Raw genomic sequence first — 19935 nt, 5'->3', positions numbered from 1 at the left:
AACTTCATTCAGACTGATAAACCTCTCATTACATATACTTAAAAAATCGTATAATTTTATCAATCAGGATTGTCAAGCAAATTCTAAAGTCAACACAGGAAAATATACATACTATCATGGCATTTATAACTCCTTAATCAAGACTAGGACCTTATAATCTGAAGTACTCATAACATGCATAAAAGCAGCGTGATATATGTTAGTCAAAGTAAATAGTTGCTACTTCTAATTCAGCTATAGGACTTTTGACTAACAAACCTAAGGACATTACAGAACAGAGCAGAAAATCTATGACTAAAATTTTCTGAGTGTACTGACAGAAAGGTTTATGGCTGAATCATTAGCTGGACATCAAAACAATGAAAATGAATCAATAGTTTATTTACAAATTTTATCAAGAATTCTTAAAAGCTGTTGTTGACCTTGGGAATTCCATTGTTACCACTGTCTCTTGCCACTTCATACCATGCCATGGTACTGTGAGACAACCTCAAGTATATGAGGAATCCTCACAGAAACACACTTTGAACTGTTGTCACTGAAACGTAATATCAAAATAAAACTTCCTGGCAGATTAAAACTGTGTGCCAGACAGAGACTCAAACTTGCTATCTTGGTCTGGCACACAGTTTTAATCTGCCAAGATGTTTCATATCAGTGCAGACCCCTGCAGCAGAGTGAAAATGTCATTACACTTTGAGAGCACTGAAACATCATGTTTCAAAGTGAAAGCTCTTCACACTACAGTCATTGTTAATATGAAGCACAACACTGCAAGAATGCTGATAAAACCCTACTATGCTTTGAAATTATCAAAGAATAACCAAAGGCTGAATATTCAATATAGAACTAGAAAAGATACTTTTTTCAAAACAGATCAGTATTTATACTTCTTATAACGCTAAAAACCTCACATTTACTCTCATGACAATTTGTCAGGCGAGAACCGATAAACATTAATGAAGATTCCCGAGGTCAGCAAGCACACCAGAGGTAGCCATGATCAAGCAACAAACAGTTGAATTACTCTCAGAGTGTCTCAGCATACTAAGGTATCCCTGACCTTTCCAGTAAATTAAATTTTTCTGAGACTTCCCAGTTTCCCAGGTTTTCCATACAAGGTGCCACCACCATCAATGACAAAATATATTGATGACACTATCGAAGTGATGAAGAATTACAGGACATGTGAAAAATACTATCTAGAAGAAGAGACAGGATGATACGGCATGTGTTATACTAGGGGCAGTCACAGAGGGCAAAAATTGTAGAAGACAGGAATTGGAATATACAGAACAACTAACAGAAATCATTGTGTGTTACTACAGCACTAGAATCATTCAGGCAGTCAAAATATGGTACTGTGAAATACTAACTGTATTTTTATGAGGACCATTAAAAACATATGACTGAATCACCTGTAAAGATTTTATTCAATAGTTTGACTAGATTATTTATTCTTTCAAAACACTCCCCAAGCACTTTCCAGTCCTCAGGAATCATCTTAAAAATGTGTCAGGTCACATTAGCATAAGATGGTACAGCCTCTTCATAAAAATGGTGGCGTTATTGGGCATTTTTAGGTTTGAGGGAACATAAAGAAGTAACAAGGCACCAGGACAAATGAATGTGGTGAGTGAGACAGCAAAAAACTTACTATCTTTTTAAAAGGATTTATTCTTTTGCACAATCACATATAACTACAAAAAGAAATTACTGGTTTTGGCCATCACTGGCCATCTTCAGATCATAGAAAGGAAGCAGCAGTCTGAGAAAATCACATCACCAATGCTATTTTTTCAAAGTGATGGGGACGGTACTACTGCTTCCTTCTTATGCCCTGAAAATGACTGGTGACGGCCGAAACCAGTAAATTGTTGGTAAAATCATATGTGATTGTGCTGGAAAAGAAAACATTATTGAAAGTTTTTAAAAAATCAGTGTTGTCTCCATCATGACTGTAATGTTATTCTTTCTGAAACAAGTCTTCTTTAGTACTCAGTGGTTCAGGAGCAAACTCAGATGAATTTTCTTTGACATCAGCTGGTCTGAAGTCCAGCAACTTAAAGCAACCCATGCATCACGTAGCATTTACTAGCCACTGTGAGTTGGCTGACCACAGAAATGATGGGTTTCATTTCTACGTCTTTGGTTCCTTTCCACACTGGATGATGATTTTGCATCAGGAAAGCAGTAAACATCAGAATGTCATTTGGTTTTGGTTTTACAATAATAAAATCATGTCATGTCACCTGTCAGTACGCCATATATTTCCTGAAAAGTGTTCTTTATTAATTCTGTCAAACGTTAATAGATATCAGTCCACTGGATAGTAAAGCTGCCTACTATGGCTACAATATTTATGCAACTTTCCATGGAAAATTGTTTTTATTGCTGCAGATCCTATATTCACGAACTTTTTAATCTCAACAAACATTATATGTGGATTTTTCCACTACTGAATGTCTCCTTGCAATGCTGATCTTGCAGAACATCTAGAGATTAGATTACATTCAAGAGTCTTTTTCTTGCACAATAATGAAATCTCTTTACAACTGCCACCTTGGAAATGTCACTGAAACATGTGACAAGGCATTCTGAGACACTTATATATTCAAACTGGTTCACAGTCATAAAAAATTATGCCATGAAAGGCACATAGTGAAAGATCATATGGGAATGTGGTTCATCTTTGTCACATTGAGATCTGCTGTGAAAAGCACATACACAGCCAATGTCAATACAATGTTTGAACCAATGATAAATGTTCTTTCAGAACACAACAATAATGCTCTAGAAACTTTTGTTCTTATGCAGCTGAAAACTTTCAGTATCATATAACCCCTGCTAATGGATAACATACACTTAATGTTTTGATTACTCTCTTTTGAAAAGCACAATCATAGTAACAATGTTTCAGAAGAAAGTAGCTTTTAGCATGTTTTAACTCAAAATGTGTAGAATGTAGTTAATATTAGTTTTAATGTTCAATTAAAATAAATGTTCTTCCATAATTTGACAATCATAGTGCACAGATAGATTTTTATGCAGCTAAAATTCTGTTAGGTTGACCACTGTATTGCTACTGCAGCACCTGCATGAATCAAAGTGTATTCCCCAAGAGACTGAAATTTGCAACTGTGAAACCTGTCTGCAAAAAAAGGTGATGCTGCAGACATTACAAATTGTCACCATCTCTTTTCACAGTAGGGGGTGTACTGTACTGCCTGAAAGCCCTGCAAAAATTGCTATATGCCAGGATTGTGAAACGTCTTGACAACTTCAATGTTATAAGTAAGATGTAGCTTCAATTTCAAAAAGTTATTTCTACAAATATTTTCATTCACAAATTATGCTTTGGAAAGCCTAGACAAAAAGACTTCACCAAACAGCATATCTGTGATCTTTCTAAAGCTTTTGTCTGTGCTGATCACACAATACTTCTTGAGAAAGTGTCACTATAGGTTCAGAGAACAACTGGATACCTGTTTAAAATATTAAAACAACAAAAGGGTATGAGGGATACAGTCTGACTACAGAATGGTACACTACAGATTCCAATAAGGATTTGTGGAAATTCGTGGTAATTTCTATGGGACCAAACAGCTGAAGTCATTGGTCCCTACGGTTACACGCTACTCACACACACACACCAAGGCACATCAGACCACAGGGCTACCCTATGCGGCAAGGATCAGTCACTGGTCCCCTATCATTTTTCGTATACACCTACATTAACAATATTCAATGAAGCATGACACTTCACAATGTTTGTGATAATAAGAATGATGTGACTGCTTACAAAATATCCACCACTCTATGACTACTGCCAATCAGTTGCTTTCAGATATTCTGAAATGGTTCACAGTAAATTCAGTAGTGATAAACCTCAGCAAAACCAACTGCAGCCAGCTACATCTAAACCATGAAAGCTCGCAGGAGACTGTTACCACATACTAAGGTCAGCAGATACAGAGACTATATAATTAAAAATGCTTTGGTGTCCAAATAGCAAGTTTAGCTTGAAAAATCTGGAAAAGGCTGTGCTCAGTAACATTACCATCAGGATAATTTCCAATAGTAGAGATACCCATATCTCAAACTTCACCTACTTTGGTTATTCCCACTGACTTATATGTAATGGAATCAGCATAAAAAGTAGTATTTATTGCAAAGAAAACGGTCATCAGAATTATGTGTAGAATGCCTCCAAGAACCTCATGCTGTAGAATTTTGAAACAAGTAGGAATACAGACTACTACCTGACAATACGTCTCCTCAATTATGATGTTCATACTGACAATCCTTCTCACTATGGATTAAATGTTACGTAACAGTCACAAATGTAGAAGGAAATGTGACCTACATTGTGAAATGAAAAATTTGTCTCTAGTTCAGAAAGAAGCAAATCCTTAACTTGCTTCCAAGTGATGTTCAGTCCACATGAGGGAATAAATTATTCAAAAGCAAGTTAGAAGTCTTTTTGCTTGAAAACACATTTCATTTCAACAGGTACAGTTTTTAAAAGAGCCAGATAGACCATGTCCACCACACATGTATGTTGGCTGTTGCTGTGCTAATTGTATGTATTATATCAGACATTTTGTTTATGTTCTAACACACCATGTTATTCTTTCTTACTAGATAAATCAAGCTTAATCTTTATGTGATTTCTTAATTATGTTTTATAACTCACAGTTGTGTCACTTTTTTTAATCTTTAAGTGTTATTATAAACAATTTGTATGTGAATCAATGTAGTGTAAATGATATGTATGTAAATGATAGGCATGTAATAAAACTTTTCTTTTAACTAATTTTACATCCTTGGGTCTAGATGTGCTGATGGATCTATGGTATGTGTGGAAACAAATGTGAGAACACTGTGAGAAATGCATGCTTCAACATAAATGCAGATGCTAGCCAAGCCTGCAGGTTGCTCTGTTGTATCTGACCATAAATGACACCTGTGCAATCTCTTCAATAAACTGCAACTGTCAGTCATGGTCAGAACAGTGTTCTGTGAAGCTGTGAGTGCATTATAAGTGAATTCAAATGTGGGCTAATTGTTGGTACTTGTATGGTGGGTGCTTTCATAACCAAGGTAGCTGACGTATTTGGTGTTTCATGAGACACTGCATTGAAGATTCATACCCCATACAAAGAAAGCAGAAAAACATCATCATCATGGTTAATCTGCAAGGTTGAATTACTGCCAAGGACTGTGTGATGATTTTGGCTGATGATGTCCACCGTATGATGAGCTATCACGTATCCCTTGACCACCAGTCACCAGATCTCAGTATTATTGAGTCTTTGTGGTCTACAGTGGAGAGAAGGCTGCATGGTTGCTATCCACCAGTATCATTATTACCTGAACTTGCACTATTTTGCAGGAAGAATGGTATGACATTCCAGTGAAAACTGTACAGAACCTGTATTTATCCATTCTGAGGTGACTGGAAGGTCTTTTGAATGCCGATGAGTTTCTTAAACTGTATTAAGTTGTGTTTCCATATTTTTGTCCACCCACTGTTATATATATGCCGAAACTCTTTGTCTTTACAAATGTCTGCTTGTGTCTGTGTATGTGCGGTTGGATATGGGTGTGTGTGCGAGTGTATACCTGTCCTTTTTCCCCCCTAAGGTAAGTCTTTCCGCTCCCGGGATTGGAATGACTCCTTACCCTCTCCCTTAAAACCCACATCCTTTCGTCTTTCCCTCTCCTTCCCTCTTTCCTGATGAAGCAACCGTTGGTTGCGAAAGCTTGAATTTTGTGTGTATGTTTGTGTGTCTATCGACCCGCCAGCGCTTTCGTTTGGTAAGTCACATCATCTTTGTTTTTAGATATATTTTTCCCATGTGGAATGTTTCCCTCCCATGCTGGTTTTGAGATCTCTATTTTGAAAATCAAAATAACAGTGATAAGACTATGTCATCATCTTGTTGCTATGTTTTCTTTGGTGGCATGTTGCGAATTTGTAGCCTCTTCTATGGAAGCACCTCTGATAACAGGACTTGGGCATTATTTAGGCATGGGATTACTGTGTTTGCAGACAGTTAAATAAAATGTTATTGTAAGTGTTGAATACATATAATGACAGTACCATTCACAGACAATATTCATTTATACAGAAGTATCCCAAACGAGAAGTGTTGTACCACTCAGGAAACTTTGCATGCTCAGTGTAGTGAATCACAGCTAACTACAAAATTAGATAAATGTACTTAAGGGCATAATAAAATGAAAATTCTTGTACTGCTTGAGTTAGGATGAATGTTTATTAAAGTACACCTGCATAATCTTATATCATTTATAGGAAAGTACAATGTGATGATACAATCGAGAAGGTATATGGCAGGCTGTAGTTAATGACAAGATTTGGGAAAAAATTAGTTTATTACAGAAAATGTACTTACATGGTATTCATGCAGTCTACTAACGAATCTCCCTTCACCACCCCCATGAACCAAGGACTTTGCCACAGTGGGGTTGCTTACATGCCTCAATGATATCGACAGCTATTCTGAGGTGCAACAACATTTGACAGGTGTATATGAGATGCAAGACTAATATATGGTTCTTGAAGAGGGCAACAGCATTTTCAGTAGTTGCAGGGCAACACCCTGGATGATAGACTGATCTGGCCTTGTAACATCAGCCAACTTGGCTTATCTATGTCGGTACTGAAAACACCTGAAAGCAACTACAGGTGTTATACATTTCCCAAGGACATGCAGCTCTACAGTATGGCTTAATGATTATGGCATTCCCTCAAGTAAAATATTCTAGAGGTAAAATAGTTCCTCCATTTGAATCTCAGAATTGAAAAAAAAAAAAAAACATATTTTCTATGGGTCAGAGCGTAGGATGTTATCTCTCTTGATTGGGTTGGTAGGTTACAGAATTATACGGAAAGAAATAGACAAGTTGAAGTTAGATATAGTGGGAATTAGTAAAGTGTAGAGGCAATAAGACAAGTTTTGCCATCGTGGTAACACCGGTTCCCATCGGATCACTGAAGTTAAGCACTGTCAGATTGGGCTAGCATTAGGATGGGTGACTATTCGGTCTGCCGAGTGCTGTTGACAAGCCAGGTGCTACTCAGCCCTTGTGAGGCAAACTGAGGAGCTTTTTGATTGAGAAGTGGTAGCTCCAGTCTCGTAAACTGAAATACGGCTGGGAAACTCATGTGCTGACCGTACGCCCCTCCATATTTGCATCCAGCAACGCCTTTTGGCTGAGGATGACACAGCGGCCGGTCAGTACCATTGGGCCTGCATGGCTTGTTTGGGCGGAGTTGAGTTTAGTTTTAGAGGTAATAAATAAGCTGCTGTGAATAAGATGGTGAAAACATTATCATAGCCAAGATACATACAAAGTCAACTCTCACCACAGCACTAAAAGTTTATATGTCAACTAGTTTTTGCACATAAAGACAAGAATGAAAGAAAGTATGATTAGATAAAATAAATTATGGAGACAGTTAACAGAGACAAAAATTTAATCATGATGGGAGAGGATGCCACTTTGTAGGATCTTGTGTAGGGCACAATTTAATCATTGGAAACCCTTTGTTTAAGAACCAGTATGGATTGTATGTTGTTGTTGTTGTTGTTGTTGTTGTGGTCTTCAGTCCTGAGACTGGTTTGATGCAGCTCTCCATGCTACTCTATCCTGTGCAAGCTTCTTCATCTCCCAGTACCTACTGCAACCTACATCCTTCTGAATCTGCTTAGTGTATTCATCTCTTGGTCTCCCTCTACGATTTTTACCCTCCACGCTGCCCTCCAAAACTAAATTGGTGATCCCTTGATGCCTCAGAACATGTTCTACAAACGGATCCCTTCTTCTAGTCAAGTTGTGCCACACACTCCTCCTCTCCCCAATTCTATTCAATACCTCCTCATTAGTTATGGGATCTACCCATCTAATCTTCAGCATTCTTCTGTAGCACCACATTTCGAAAGCTTTTATTCTCTTCTTGTCCAAACTATTTATCGTCCACGTTTCACTTCCATACATAGCTACACTCCATACAAATACTTTCCGAAATGACTTCGAGACACTTACACCTATACTTGATGTTAACAAATTTCTCTTCTTCAGAAACGCTTTCCTTGCCATTGTCAGTCTACATTTTATATCCTCTCTACTTCGAGCATCATCAGTAATTTTGCTCCCCAAATAGCAAAACTCATTTACTACTTACTTTAAGTGTCTCATTTCCTAATCTAATACACTCAGCATCGCCCGATTTAATTCGACTACATTCCATAAACCTTGTTTTGCTTTTGTTGACGTTCATCTTATATCCTCCTTTCAAGACACTGTCCATTTTGTTCAACTGCTCTTCCAAGTCCTTTGCTGTCTCTGACAGAATTACAATGTCATAGGTGAACCTCAAAGTTTTTATTTCTTCTCCATGGATTTTAACACCTACTCAAAATTTTTCTTTTGCTTCCTTCACTGCTTGCTCAATATATAGATTGAATAACATCAGGGAGCGACTACAACCCTGTCTCACTACCTTCCCAACCACTGCTTCCCTTTCATGTCCCTCGACTCTTATTACTGCCATCTGGTTTCTGTACAAATTATAAATAGCCTTTCGCTCCCTGTATTTTAACCCTGCCACCTTCAGAATTTGAAAGAGAGTATTCTAGTCAACACTGTCAAAAGCTTTCTCTAAGTCTACAAATGCTAGAAATGTAGGTTTGCCTTTTCTTAATCTATCTTCTAAGATAAGTCACAGGTCAGTATTGCCTCACGTGTTCCAACATTTCTACGGAATCCAAACTGATCTTCCCTGAGGTCGGCTTCTACCAGTTTTTCCATTCGTCTGTAAAGAATTCGTGTTAGTATTTTGCAGCTGTGACTTATTAAACTGATAGTACGGTAATTTTCACATCTGTCAACACCTGCTTCCTTTGGGATTGGAATTATTATAGTCTTCTTGATGTCTGAGGGTATTTCGCAATTTTCACATCTATCAACACCTGCTTTCTTTGGGATTGGAATTATTATATCCTTCTTGATGTCTGAGGGTATTTCGCCTGTCTCATACATCTTGCTCACCAGATGGTAGAGTTTTGTCAGGGCTGGCTCTCCCAAGGCTATCAGTAGTTCTAATGGAATGTTGTCTATTCCCGGGGCCTTGTTTTGGCTTAGGTCTTTCAGTGCTCTGCCAAACTCTTCACGCAGTATCATATCTCTCATTTCATCTTCATCTACACCCTCTTCCATTTTCATAATATTGTCCTCAAGTAGATCGCCCTTGTATAGACCAGTTTCAATGGTTCCCATTTTCTCGAAAATATTTGAATCTGTTATTTATAACCAACTAAACTACTACTTTGAGTTGCATAACTTACTCTCTGATAGTAAATTTGGCTTCTGCAAGGGAAGAAATACCATCACTGCTTTCTTTCAATTGTGAATGAAGTAATAACAGCTTTTAAGAATAAAAATAAAGCCTCACTTCTTTTATGTGGTTTAAGTAAGGCATTTGACTGCATTTCTCATGATATCTTACTTACTAAACTCAAATTCTATGTTGTACAAGACTCTGCATTGGCAGTAATTGAATCATACCTAAACAATGGGAAGCAGTTTGCCTCTGTCAGAAACAAAAACTCACAACTGCTAGAAGTTAAGACAGGAGTCCCACAAGGTTCTGTCCTTGGGCCCTTCTTTTTTATAATTGCAGTCAATGATTTACCCTATTGTATCCCCAATACTGTTATTTGTAATGCTGATGACACAACTTTGCTTGCTCAGCATGAGAACATGTCAGTTCTGCAAGATATGATGCAAGATGGCCTGGAAGCAGCACTAAATTGGTTCTCATCAAATACACTACTTTGCAATCCTGATAAAAACCAACATAGTATACTAGGATTGTCAAAAGAGGTAGAGGTGAAAGCAGTGAAAATTCTAGGAATTCATGTAGATTCTAAGTTAATGTGGGAAACACACATCAACCATACCTGCACAAAATTGTCTCGAGTTACGTATTTAATGTGGAAACTGAGAAGCCTGGTGATAAAAGAATATTTAAGAGTTATTTATTTTGGACTCTTTCAGTCACACATAGAGTATGGACTGCTGATATGGGGGGACTCGTCTTGACATCACTGAAGTTCTAAAAATTCAGAAGAAAGTGATACGGGCAATTAGCAATTCTGGTAGATCAGAGCACTGCCAGCCATTGTTCATTCAGCTGAAAATATTAACAGTTATTAATCTTTATATATACGCCTCAGCATTATATGCAAAAAAACAATATAACAGATTTTGAAATGAGGGAAAACATACACCACCATAATACCAGAGGCAAAACAAAATTAGACATACCTAGGCACAGGCTGACAAGAACAGGGAATTCCCATCTAATCAATAGTCTAAAAATATTTAATAAACTTCATTTTCTTCTCGGTTGGCTCACATAAGTAGCTTCAGGAGCAAGCTACTAAACTGGTTACTAATCAATCCTTTTTACAATATAACAGAATTTATGAATATAAATTCAATTGACATTAATTTTTAAGGATTTCATTATGTGATATCACTGAACGTATTTATCTTGTGTTATGGTGTATGTTATCATCTATGGGCCCTATTTGCAATGCTCATTTAGCTTTAAGGTACTATTCAAGGAAAATGTTATATGATAACCATGTAAATTGCCTATTCCACCTCAGTGGTCAATGGTGAATAAAGAATCTGAATCTATATACTGCTTCCACCTTTCTGCTTTCCCTTCTTTGCTTAGAACTGGGTTTCCATCTGGGCTCTTGATACTCATACAAGTGGTTCTCTTTTCTCCAAAGGTCTCTTTAATTTTCCTGTAGGCAGTATCTATCTTAGCCCTAGTGAGATAAGCCTCTATATCTTTACATTTATCCTCTAGCCATCCCTGCTTAGCAATTTTGAACTTCCTGTCACTCTCATTTTTGAGACGTTTGTATTCCTTTTTGCCATCTTCATTTACTGCATTTTTATATTTTCTCCTTTCATCAATTAAATTCAATATTTCTTCTGTTACCCAAGGATTTCTACTAGCCCTCGTCTTTTTACCTACTTGATCCTCTGCTGCCTTCACTACTTCATCCATCAAAGCTACCCATTCTTCTTCTACTGTATTTCTTTCCCCCATTCCTGTCAATTGTTCCCTTATTCTCTCCCTGAAACTCTGTACAACCTCTGGTTTAGTCAGATTATCCAGATCCCATCTCCTTAAATTTGCACCTTTTTGCAGTTTCTTCAGTTTCAATCTACAGTTCATAACCAATAGGTTGTGGTCAGAGACCACATCTGCCCCTGGAAATGTCTTACAATTTAAAACCTAGTTTCTAAATCTCTGTCTTACCATTATATAATCTATCTGATACCTTCTAGTATCCCCAGGCTTCTTCCATGTATACAACCTTCTTTTATGATTCTTGAACCAAGTGTTAGCTATGATTAAGTTATGCTCTGTGCAAAATTCTACCAGGCGGCTTCCTTTTTCATTTCTTACCCCCAATCCATATTCACCTACTACGTTTCCTTCTCTCCCTTTTCCTACTACTGAATTCCAGTCACCCATGACTATTAAATTTTCGTCTCCCTTCACTATCTGAATAATTTCTTTTATCTCATCATACATTTCATCAATTTCTTCGTCATCTGCAGAGCTAGTTGGTATATAAACTTGTACTACTGTAGTAGGCGTGGGCTTCGTGTCTATCTTGGTCACAATAATGCGTTCACTATGCTGTTTGTAGTAGCTTACCTGCACTCCTATTTTTTTTTATTCATTATTAAATCTACTCCTGCATTACCCCTATTTGATTTTGTATTTATAACCCTGTATTCACCTGACCAAAAGTCTTCTTCCTCCTGCCACCGAACGCCACTAATTCCCACTATATCTAACTTTAACCTATCCATTTTCCTTTTTAAATTTTCTAACCTACCTGCCCGATTAAGGGACCTGACATTCCACGCTCTGATCTGTAGAACAACAGTTTTCTTTCTCCTGATAACGACATCCTCTTGAGTAGTCCCCGCTCGGAGATCCGAATGGGGGACTATTTTACCTTCGGAATATTTTACACAAGAGGACGCCATCATCATTTAACCATACAGTAGTGCTGCATGCCCTCGGGAAAAATTACGGCTGTAGTTTCCCCTTGCTTTCAGCCGTTCGCAGTACCAGCACAGCAAGGCCGTTCTGGTTAGAGTTACAAGGCCAGATCAGTCAATCATCCAGACTGTTGCCCCTGCAACTACTGAAAAGGCTGCTGCCCCTCTTCAGGGACCACACATTTGTCTGGCCTCTCAACAGATACCCCTCCGTTGTGGTTGCACCTACGGTACGGCTATCTGTATCGCTGATGCACACAAGCCTCCCCACCAACGGCAAGGTCCATGGTTCATGGGGGAGGGATTGTATAACGGAAAAAAAAAGAATTTCAAAACCTGATTTTAAGCTTCAAAACATTCTCGGGGGCAGATGAGGGCTCTGGCAAAAATTTATTGGTTATAGACTGCAGATTAAAACAGTCGAAATTGTAGAAAGGTTGGAAATTTAGGAAATGAGATCTGGATAAATTAAAGGAACCACAGGTTCAGAATTTCGAAAGAAGATTAGATAGTGATTGATTGAAACAGGGGAAAGAAATAATACAAATGGTTAAATTTTGGAATATTGAAGGCAGCAGCGAATCAAACAGGCAAGAAGACAAAGTGCAGTAAACATCTTTGGATAACACACAAGATACTGAATTTAACTGACAAAAGTAGGAGATATAAAAATGCTGCAATGAAGCATGCAAAAGGAAATACAGGCATCTAAAAACAGAGACTGAGAGAAACTGCAAAAAAGGCGAAGTGGGAATGGCCGGATGAGAAATGCAAAGCTGTAGAAGCATGCATTACTATGGGGAAGACAGAGCCCACTTTTAGGAAAGATACCTTCAGAGGAATGACACACACCTAAATGAATATTAAGAGCTCAGATGGCAAGCCAATACTTTGCAAAGAAGGGAACACAAATGTGTAGGGAATTTGCAGAATGGTTATACAAAGGAAACAAACTTGAAGACAATATCATGGAACGTGAAGAGTAAGTATACGAAGGGGAGATAGGAAATATGATAATGTGAGAAGAATTTGACAGAACAGTGAACAACGTATGTCAAAACAAGGCACCTTCAGCAGACAACACTCCCTCAGAACTATGGAGATCCTCAGGAGTGCTAGTCCTGACAAAAATATTCTTGAAAAGAGGTTAGATAATGGGTATCAACGGGAATGTGATTGAATCAAATTCGGTGATACTGAGTGAATTTTATTAGGAAATGAGGTACTAAAGATAGTTGATGAGTTTTGGTTTTTGGGCAATAAAATAACTGAAGATGGGTAAAGTAGAGAGAATATAAAATGCAGACTGGCAATATCAAGAAAAGCATTTCTGAGAAACAGAAATTTGTTATAATTGAACATAAACTTAAATGTTAGGAAGTCATTCCTGAAGGTATCTGTCTGGAATGTAGCCTTGCATGAAAGTGAAACATGGACAATAAAGAGTTCAAGCAAGAAGAGAATAGAAACTTTTGAAATATGGTGCTACACAAGAATTCTGAAGATTAGATGTGTAGGTACAGAAACTAAAGAGGAGGTGCTGAATCAAATTGGGGAAGAAAGAATAGCACAACTTGACTAAAAGAAGGGGTTAATTGGAAACACTTCCTGAAGCATCAAGGAACAGGCAATTGAACAAGAGCAAAGCTTGGCTGTATATGATTCAAACGGATGTAGGCTGCAGTAGTTATGCAGAGATGTAGACGCTAGCATGGCATTTGATAACTGTAGCAAGGCAGTCTTTGGAATAAAACCAACAACAACAACATTGATGAATATTATTTCTCTCTCTAGACCCCTAGTGGGCAAGGGCCTTGTTGCAGTGGATACACCGTTTCCCATGAGCTCACTGAAGTTAAGCGTTGTTGGGCATGGTCGGCACTTGGATGGGTGATCATCCAGGCCGCCATGCACTGTTGCCATTTTTCGGGGTGCACTCAGCCTTGTGATGCCAATTGCAGGGCTACTTGACCGAATAGTAGTGGCTTCGGTCAAGAATACCATCTTACGACCTGGTGAGCGATGTGCTGACCCCACGCCCCTCCTATCCGCATCCTCCACTGAGGATGACACGGTGGTCGGATGGTCCAGGTATGCCACTCGTGGCCTGAAGACTGAGTGCTAGACCCCTAGCACATCAAAGTTACTAAAGAATTTTAATGAATTAAAAATCCATATAAGAGCTGAGTAGACTACTGGTATCTTTGGTTGGAATAGGGGAAAGGACAAATAATAATAAATCACACATACCCACGTTGCTTAGCAGAGTATAGGTGTATTAGCTGCATATGTACTTAGTAGTACCATTTTCATCTTTCGTATTTCTCACTCTCTTCATTCATTCACATTTCTCCCGTATCCCTTTGTGGTATTTATTCTCTCTTTTTTAGTTCTTTCTACTGGTGTGAAAATAATTAATTAGAAATACCTTCTGTATGAGTAAAATAATGATAGTAGCATAACCAGCTTTACATCTACATCTGTATATGTTCTTTACAAGATGCTATGGTGTGGATAGCAGAGGGAACATGATCCAATTCCACATTACTTCTTTTCCAGTTCCACTCATATATTAAATGAGTGGCCAATGACTGACTCTATATCTCTGTACATGCTCTGACCTCTCTCACCTTGTCTGTATCTAAAATACAAAGTTTTGAAAAAGTAATGTGAATTACTGATTTCTAATCTATATTCACAGTTTCTCAAAACAGTGTCCTTCAATCAGCATTTAGCAAAGCAATATCTCAAACCACTTAGTGAAAGCTCCATTAAATGTCTTCTTCAGACAGTTTTTTTCTCAAATATTTTCTTGACACTCACAGCCACATACAGTGACTAAAATGACGCTCACAAGCAGCAACTCTGGATTATTGAACAAGAGAAAACTCAAATGGGATCAGGTCTGGATTGTAAAGTAGTTGCAGAAGTTTGTGGATTTGGGATAATTCAAAATGTGCTCCTTGTGTGAAGCACAGTGTATTGATGGATATTGCGAACACCTATGTTCAGCTACTTTTCAGAGCTCATGATTAAGATTACATACTTCGGCATATAATCTGCAAGTATTTACCTTGTCCTTCATGTGTGACTATAGTTATACATCCACTTACAGAGAAGGGCATGCATATTATTATTATTCCCACATTATTTGTTCTAAATGATTTAATTGTATATGCATCACAGAACACAACACTGACTGTTGCTTTACTTCTACCACACCGGTACAGCTATATTAAGTTAACATTTATGATAGTGAATGTTTCACCCATCCAGATTTATGGAATTAAATCCATCCAAAGTATCTGCTGTCAGAATTCCAAATCTGAGGCTTCTATTACTAGGTCAGACACTGGTATCTATCAAATGTGGTAGATAAATCTTTTTGGCTCTTGTAAAGTCTTATATGACAACTGTTAATATAAAGCCCAGAGTGTGTTTAAAGTGCCAGTAGGTATACTGGACACATCCATTAACAATTCTCCAAACAAGCAACATGATTCCTTCGGTAGCAATTGTTGCTTTCACATCTCTCAAACTGGAAAGAATACCAATGATTGACATTTACAGGCTGCTCAAAACAAATCTCAAATTTGTACTATGTGCAACAAATGAAAACACTATGTGCAACAAATGAAAACCGAAAAGCCTGTGAGGTTATAAGAAGGATATGCCAGTAAGATCATAGGCAAACTTCCAGGGAACCGTAACACACCGCGAATCAACTAGGTGTCCTCTACTAAAGAGTGGTTTGACAATAATGTTGATGTACCATAATAAAACAAATAATGGAAGGTGGGCAAATATGCACTAAACAGTTCATCACGAAATACTATTATTATGTCAAAGCTAAATATGTCGCAATGACAAACTCTTATGTGCAGAAAAAACATCTATCCAAAGGCTGAAGGTGTGTTCCATTTCAAGTAAATATGAATTTTGTTATCACATACTTATTGGGAGAGATGTTTTGAACATGAACCAGTGCAGTTGAGATAACAGTTATAAACTATGAACCAATTGTGGTGTTGACGTTAGAATTATAGTTCTGCACTGAATTCACTTTTTACCCCCAGTCTTGAATTCTGTCACACAGCTGTATTCTCGATATTCTCATAAGACGACGACATGAAACTGTTGGGAAATTCCAAGTTGCTGCTGTATAATAAATAACTTAATAACTTATCAACCAATTTGCATTAATAGTGACTTAACATAAATATATATGTAGGCATAAAATTTGTTACTTGTGTTAGAATTGCTTTGTTACACACCAACCAACTAGGTATGTTTTCTATGCATTTCCTTTGCAATTACTGATTGGAATAAAAATAAGCTCTAATATATTGGTTTACTTCACCTACAAATGCTTGTCCCCATTCTGTAGTTCTCTGTTCAAGCCATCAGCTGATTTCAAATGCTGTTTTGTTACCCATTTCAGCTGAATAGTACTGTCTAGCAATAAAAGACAAAGTAACCCATTTTGGAAAAATATGAAATCTGTAATAGAGTATACAAGGGATTTGTTGTACCATGACGTTATCCTAATGTCAAATTTCAAAGATTATTGATAGAGGTTACAGAGTCATGACAATGAGAAATTATGATATGAAAAGGTTACTGTTTGATTTCTGAATTTCCTACATGCACTTTCCTCCTCTGAAAGATCATGTTTTACTCGGTATGATTACAAAAAGTGCTCTCTTTAATCAACACCGAAAGTTCAAAATCCCAATTAACAGTGCCTAGTTCTTATTGTCATCACATAACCAATTAGAGTAAACACTGTAATGAGGTGTATATTGATCACAACACAAACATGAAGCAGCAAAAATAGTTCTCAGCCACTTTTATTTGTGGTGTGGTATTAGCAAGTGGGATACCTGACACTTCAAAGAAACTCCATTATACAATTACCCAATTTCTGATAAAATATCATTTTTTTATCATCAACAGAAGATTTTTCAGCATTACATTCAATGCTACTAGGCCCAATTTTCAATATGGTATATAAGGCTGAGATGGAGAGGCTATGCTCTTTCAGTAATTGGGAATCTGGCGTACAAAACTGCTGTATCAAACAAATACCCATTTTTATAATAGAGGGAAACATTCCACACGGGAAAAATATATTTAAAAACAAAGATGATGTGACTTACCATACGAAAGCGCTGGCAGGTCGATAGAAACACAAACACACACATACATACACACAAAATTCAAGCTTTCGCAACAAACTGTTGCCTCATCAGGAAAGAGGGAAGGAGAGGGAAAGACGAAAGGAAGTGGGTTTTAAGGGAGAGGGTAAGGAGTCATTCCAATCCTGGGTCCTTTCCGCTCCCGGGATTGGAATGACTCCTTACCCTCTCCCTTAAAACCCACTTCCTTTCGTCTTTCCCTCTCCTTCCCTCTTTCCTGATGAGGCAACAGTTTGTTGCGAAAGTTTGAATTTTGTGTGTATGTATGTGTCTGTTTGTGTTTCTATCGACCTGCCAGCGCTTTCGTATGGTAAGTCACATCATCTTTGTTTTTAAATATAAATACCCATTTTTCTTCAAGATAAGTGCATTTTGCTATAAGCTTCATGTCAACATGAGGCAGATTGTTCACCAGCACAGCCTGAAGTAATTTCATATCTCTGGGGACTACCAGAAACTTCTCAATATTATTAAAGTTGCAGGTGCTAACTACAGTACACAACTCACTTGTTAGAAGTAGTGGAATCGGAAGACAGAATTAAAATTTCCACACATCAATAACAACTAATATTATGGAATAGGTGATTATGAATTCTTCACCATTTACATAAATGGCATGGGGCAAATTATAGAAAATCTAACTCAGGAAAGCAGGTCTTCGATTAGACTACAGAAATAGATGGTTATATAATCAATGAAATACATAAATTCATTTTTTCCATACTGGCATAACATTTATCTACAACGCTGTGAAAAATTTTGCATTTGTTAAACCCTGTTTCTTGTGAGCGTTCCTTCTTTCATCAAATTTTTCCCATGGAAACAAAAGTGAGCTGAAACTTTTACCACATATGGAGTTCACTTGGACATCAACTCCCAGAAAGATATACAGTAAATGTTTTGTTAATAAGAACATAAATTCCAGAAAGATATACAGTAAATGTTTTGTTAATAAGAACATAAATTTTTACAAACTTTATTTGTACTTCATTTATCTTACCTTTTCCGTGGATTGTGTCTGTGAATCCCTCATTTACTGATGGGCGTTGTACTATCTGGTGATCTGAAACAAGGGAAATACTTTACTGTACCAATTGTACATGAACATGAAGTAAATGAGTTATAGAAAACACACACACACACACACACACACACACACACACAGAGAGAGAGAGAGAGAGAGAGAGAGAGAGAGAGAGAGAGAGAGAGAGAGAGAGAGAGGGGGGGGGGGAGGAAAAGAAAGAGGGGAAGGGAGGGGGACGGAAAAGAAAGGAGGAAGGAAGGGGGGGGGGCGGAAAAGAAAGTGGGAAGGGAGGGGGAACAGAAAAGAAAGGGGGGGAGGGGAGGGTGGAAGATGTTACAAGGGAGAGGAGGAAAGAGGGAGTATGAGAAGGAGATGGGGTATGACCTGGAAAACAGTTGCATCAATATGGTTTCAGTGTATATGAACCATCATTGATGAACTTTTGTCATCTTTTCTTGTATCCAAAGGAAGAGTATGAAGCTGAGGGGAAAAAAGCCATAAAGAGTCAATCATGTTGGAATAATGGTGAAACTAATGATCTACTACACACACATGGAACGCACTGCATTCAGATTTTTGAAATGAAATGTTCCCACTGTGTTCCTTCATTAGTCTCCAATGAAACACATTTATTTTTCCTGCCAATGATTTCCTGTAAAAAGACATTTGTTCCATAAAATAACAATTTGGTACCCAATTTTAAATGCAGAGGTGATTTAAATGGTAAATGATGAATGCCTTTGTTTAATCACAATTACCCAGCTTTTCTAGATAGTTACTGCAAGGTTCTTTTTTAGTAGTGATATCACCAGTCTTAAGTGGCATATGTGTAAGCAAAAACTCTTGATACCAGGAGAAGCAATGCATTTATCACTGTTGGTTTATTGTTGGTGCTGAAACAGCTTGATCTTCAGCACTTATTACTATCAAACATTTAGAATAAGTGTGTGTTTAAATAATCACTTATTGTTGTATGTGGAATGAAAAGTGTTGCTGTCCTATTGACTGACTGCTCCCAAAGGAGAAAGCACAATGCTTGAGTGAGAAGGGAAAGGAAGATTAAAGTTGATCATCTTGTTCATGATAAGGTCAGTAGAAAATGAGCAAAAGTTTGGACTGCTGAATGTAACTGATTGTGTTCTTTTTCAGTGAACCATCACAGCATTTCCCTTAAGGAACCCACAGAAAAAAACACATATCCAGATGATATCCAGACCATGACCTGATCATTCTCCCAAAAGGCAAAGGCACTACCACTGTTATAATGACTCTCACAGACTGTGGCTGACAGTCAGTGTCAGTTGTTGAATACTTCCACCTACAAGTGCTCTGCAGTGAATGTCATCCCAGAAATCAAGCAGACCACCACCCACTTTCTTCTGAAATCCTTATGCTCTTCTCAAAACTTCTCTCCTGGGCCTGGCTTTCTTCTCACTCCCCTGACATCATCTTTCCACAGGTTTCCCAAAGTCCCTAATTGCAACCACCTTTGATAACCAATTGTGATTGGTTACTGGGCCCCTATCAAAAGATCTACCTTTCTGGTCCAACACCATCAAATTACAACCAAAAGCCTACTCTACC

At 37.7% G+C, this 19935-nt stretch overlaps 1 protein-coding gene across 5 annotated transcripts in view; it reads right to left on the bottom strand.

Annotated features, from left to right (window-relative positions):
* Window positions 1–19935, bottom strand: part of LOC124723232 (serine/arginine repetitive matrix protein 2) — a 290135-nt gene that overhangs the window by 45011 nt on the left and 225189 nt on the right. For all 5 annotated transcript variants that reach the window (XM_047248421.1, XM_047248422.1, XM_047248423.1 and 2 more), the window contains one exon: window positions 18328–18390. Coding sequence is in view for 1 of the 5 variants with exons in the window: in XM_047248422.1 (XP_047104378.1) it covers window positions 18357–18390 (34 nt within the window). In the remaining 4 variants the exon portion in view is untranslated. The remainder of the gene's footprint in view (window positions 1–18327; window positions 18391–19935) is intronic.

This window comes from Schistocerca piceifrons, chromosome X (assembly GCF_021461385.2).
Source record: "Schistocerca piceifrons isolate TAMUIC-IGC-003096 chromosome X, iqSchPice1.1, whole genome shotgun sequence".
NCBI lineage: Eukaryota > Metazoa > Arthropoda > Insecta > Orthoptera > Acrididae > Schistocerca > Schistocerca piceifrons.
This window is presented reverse-complemented; position numbering and strand designations above follow the sequence as displayed.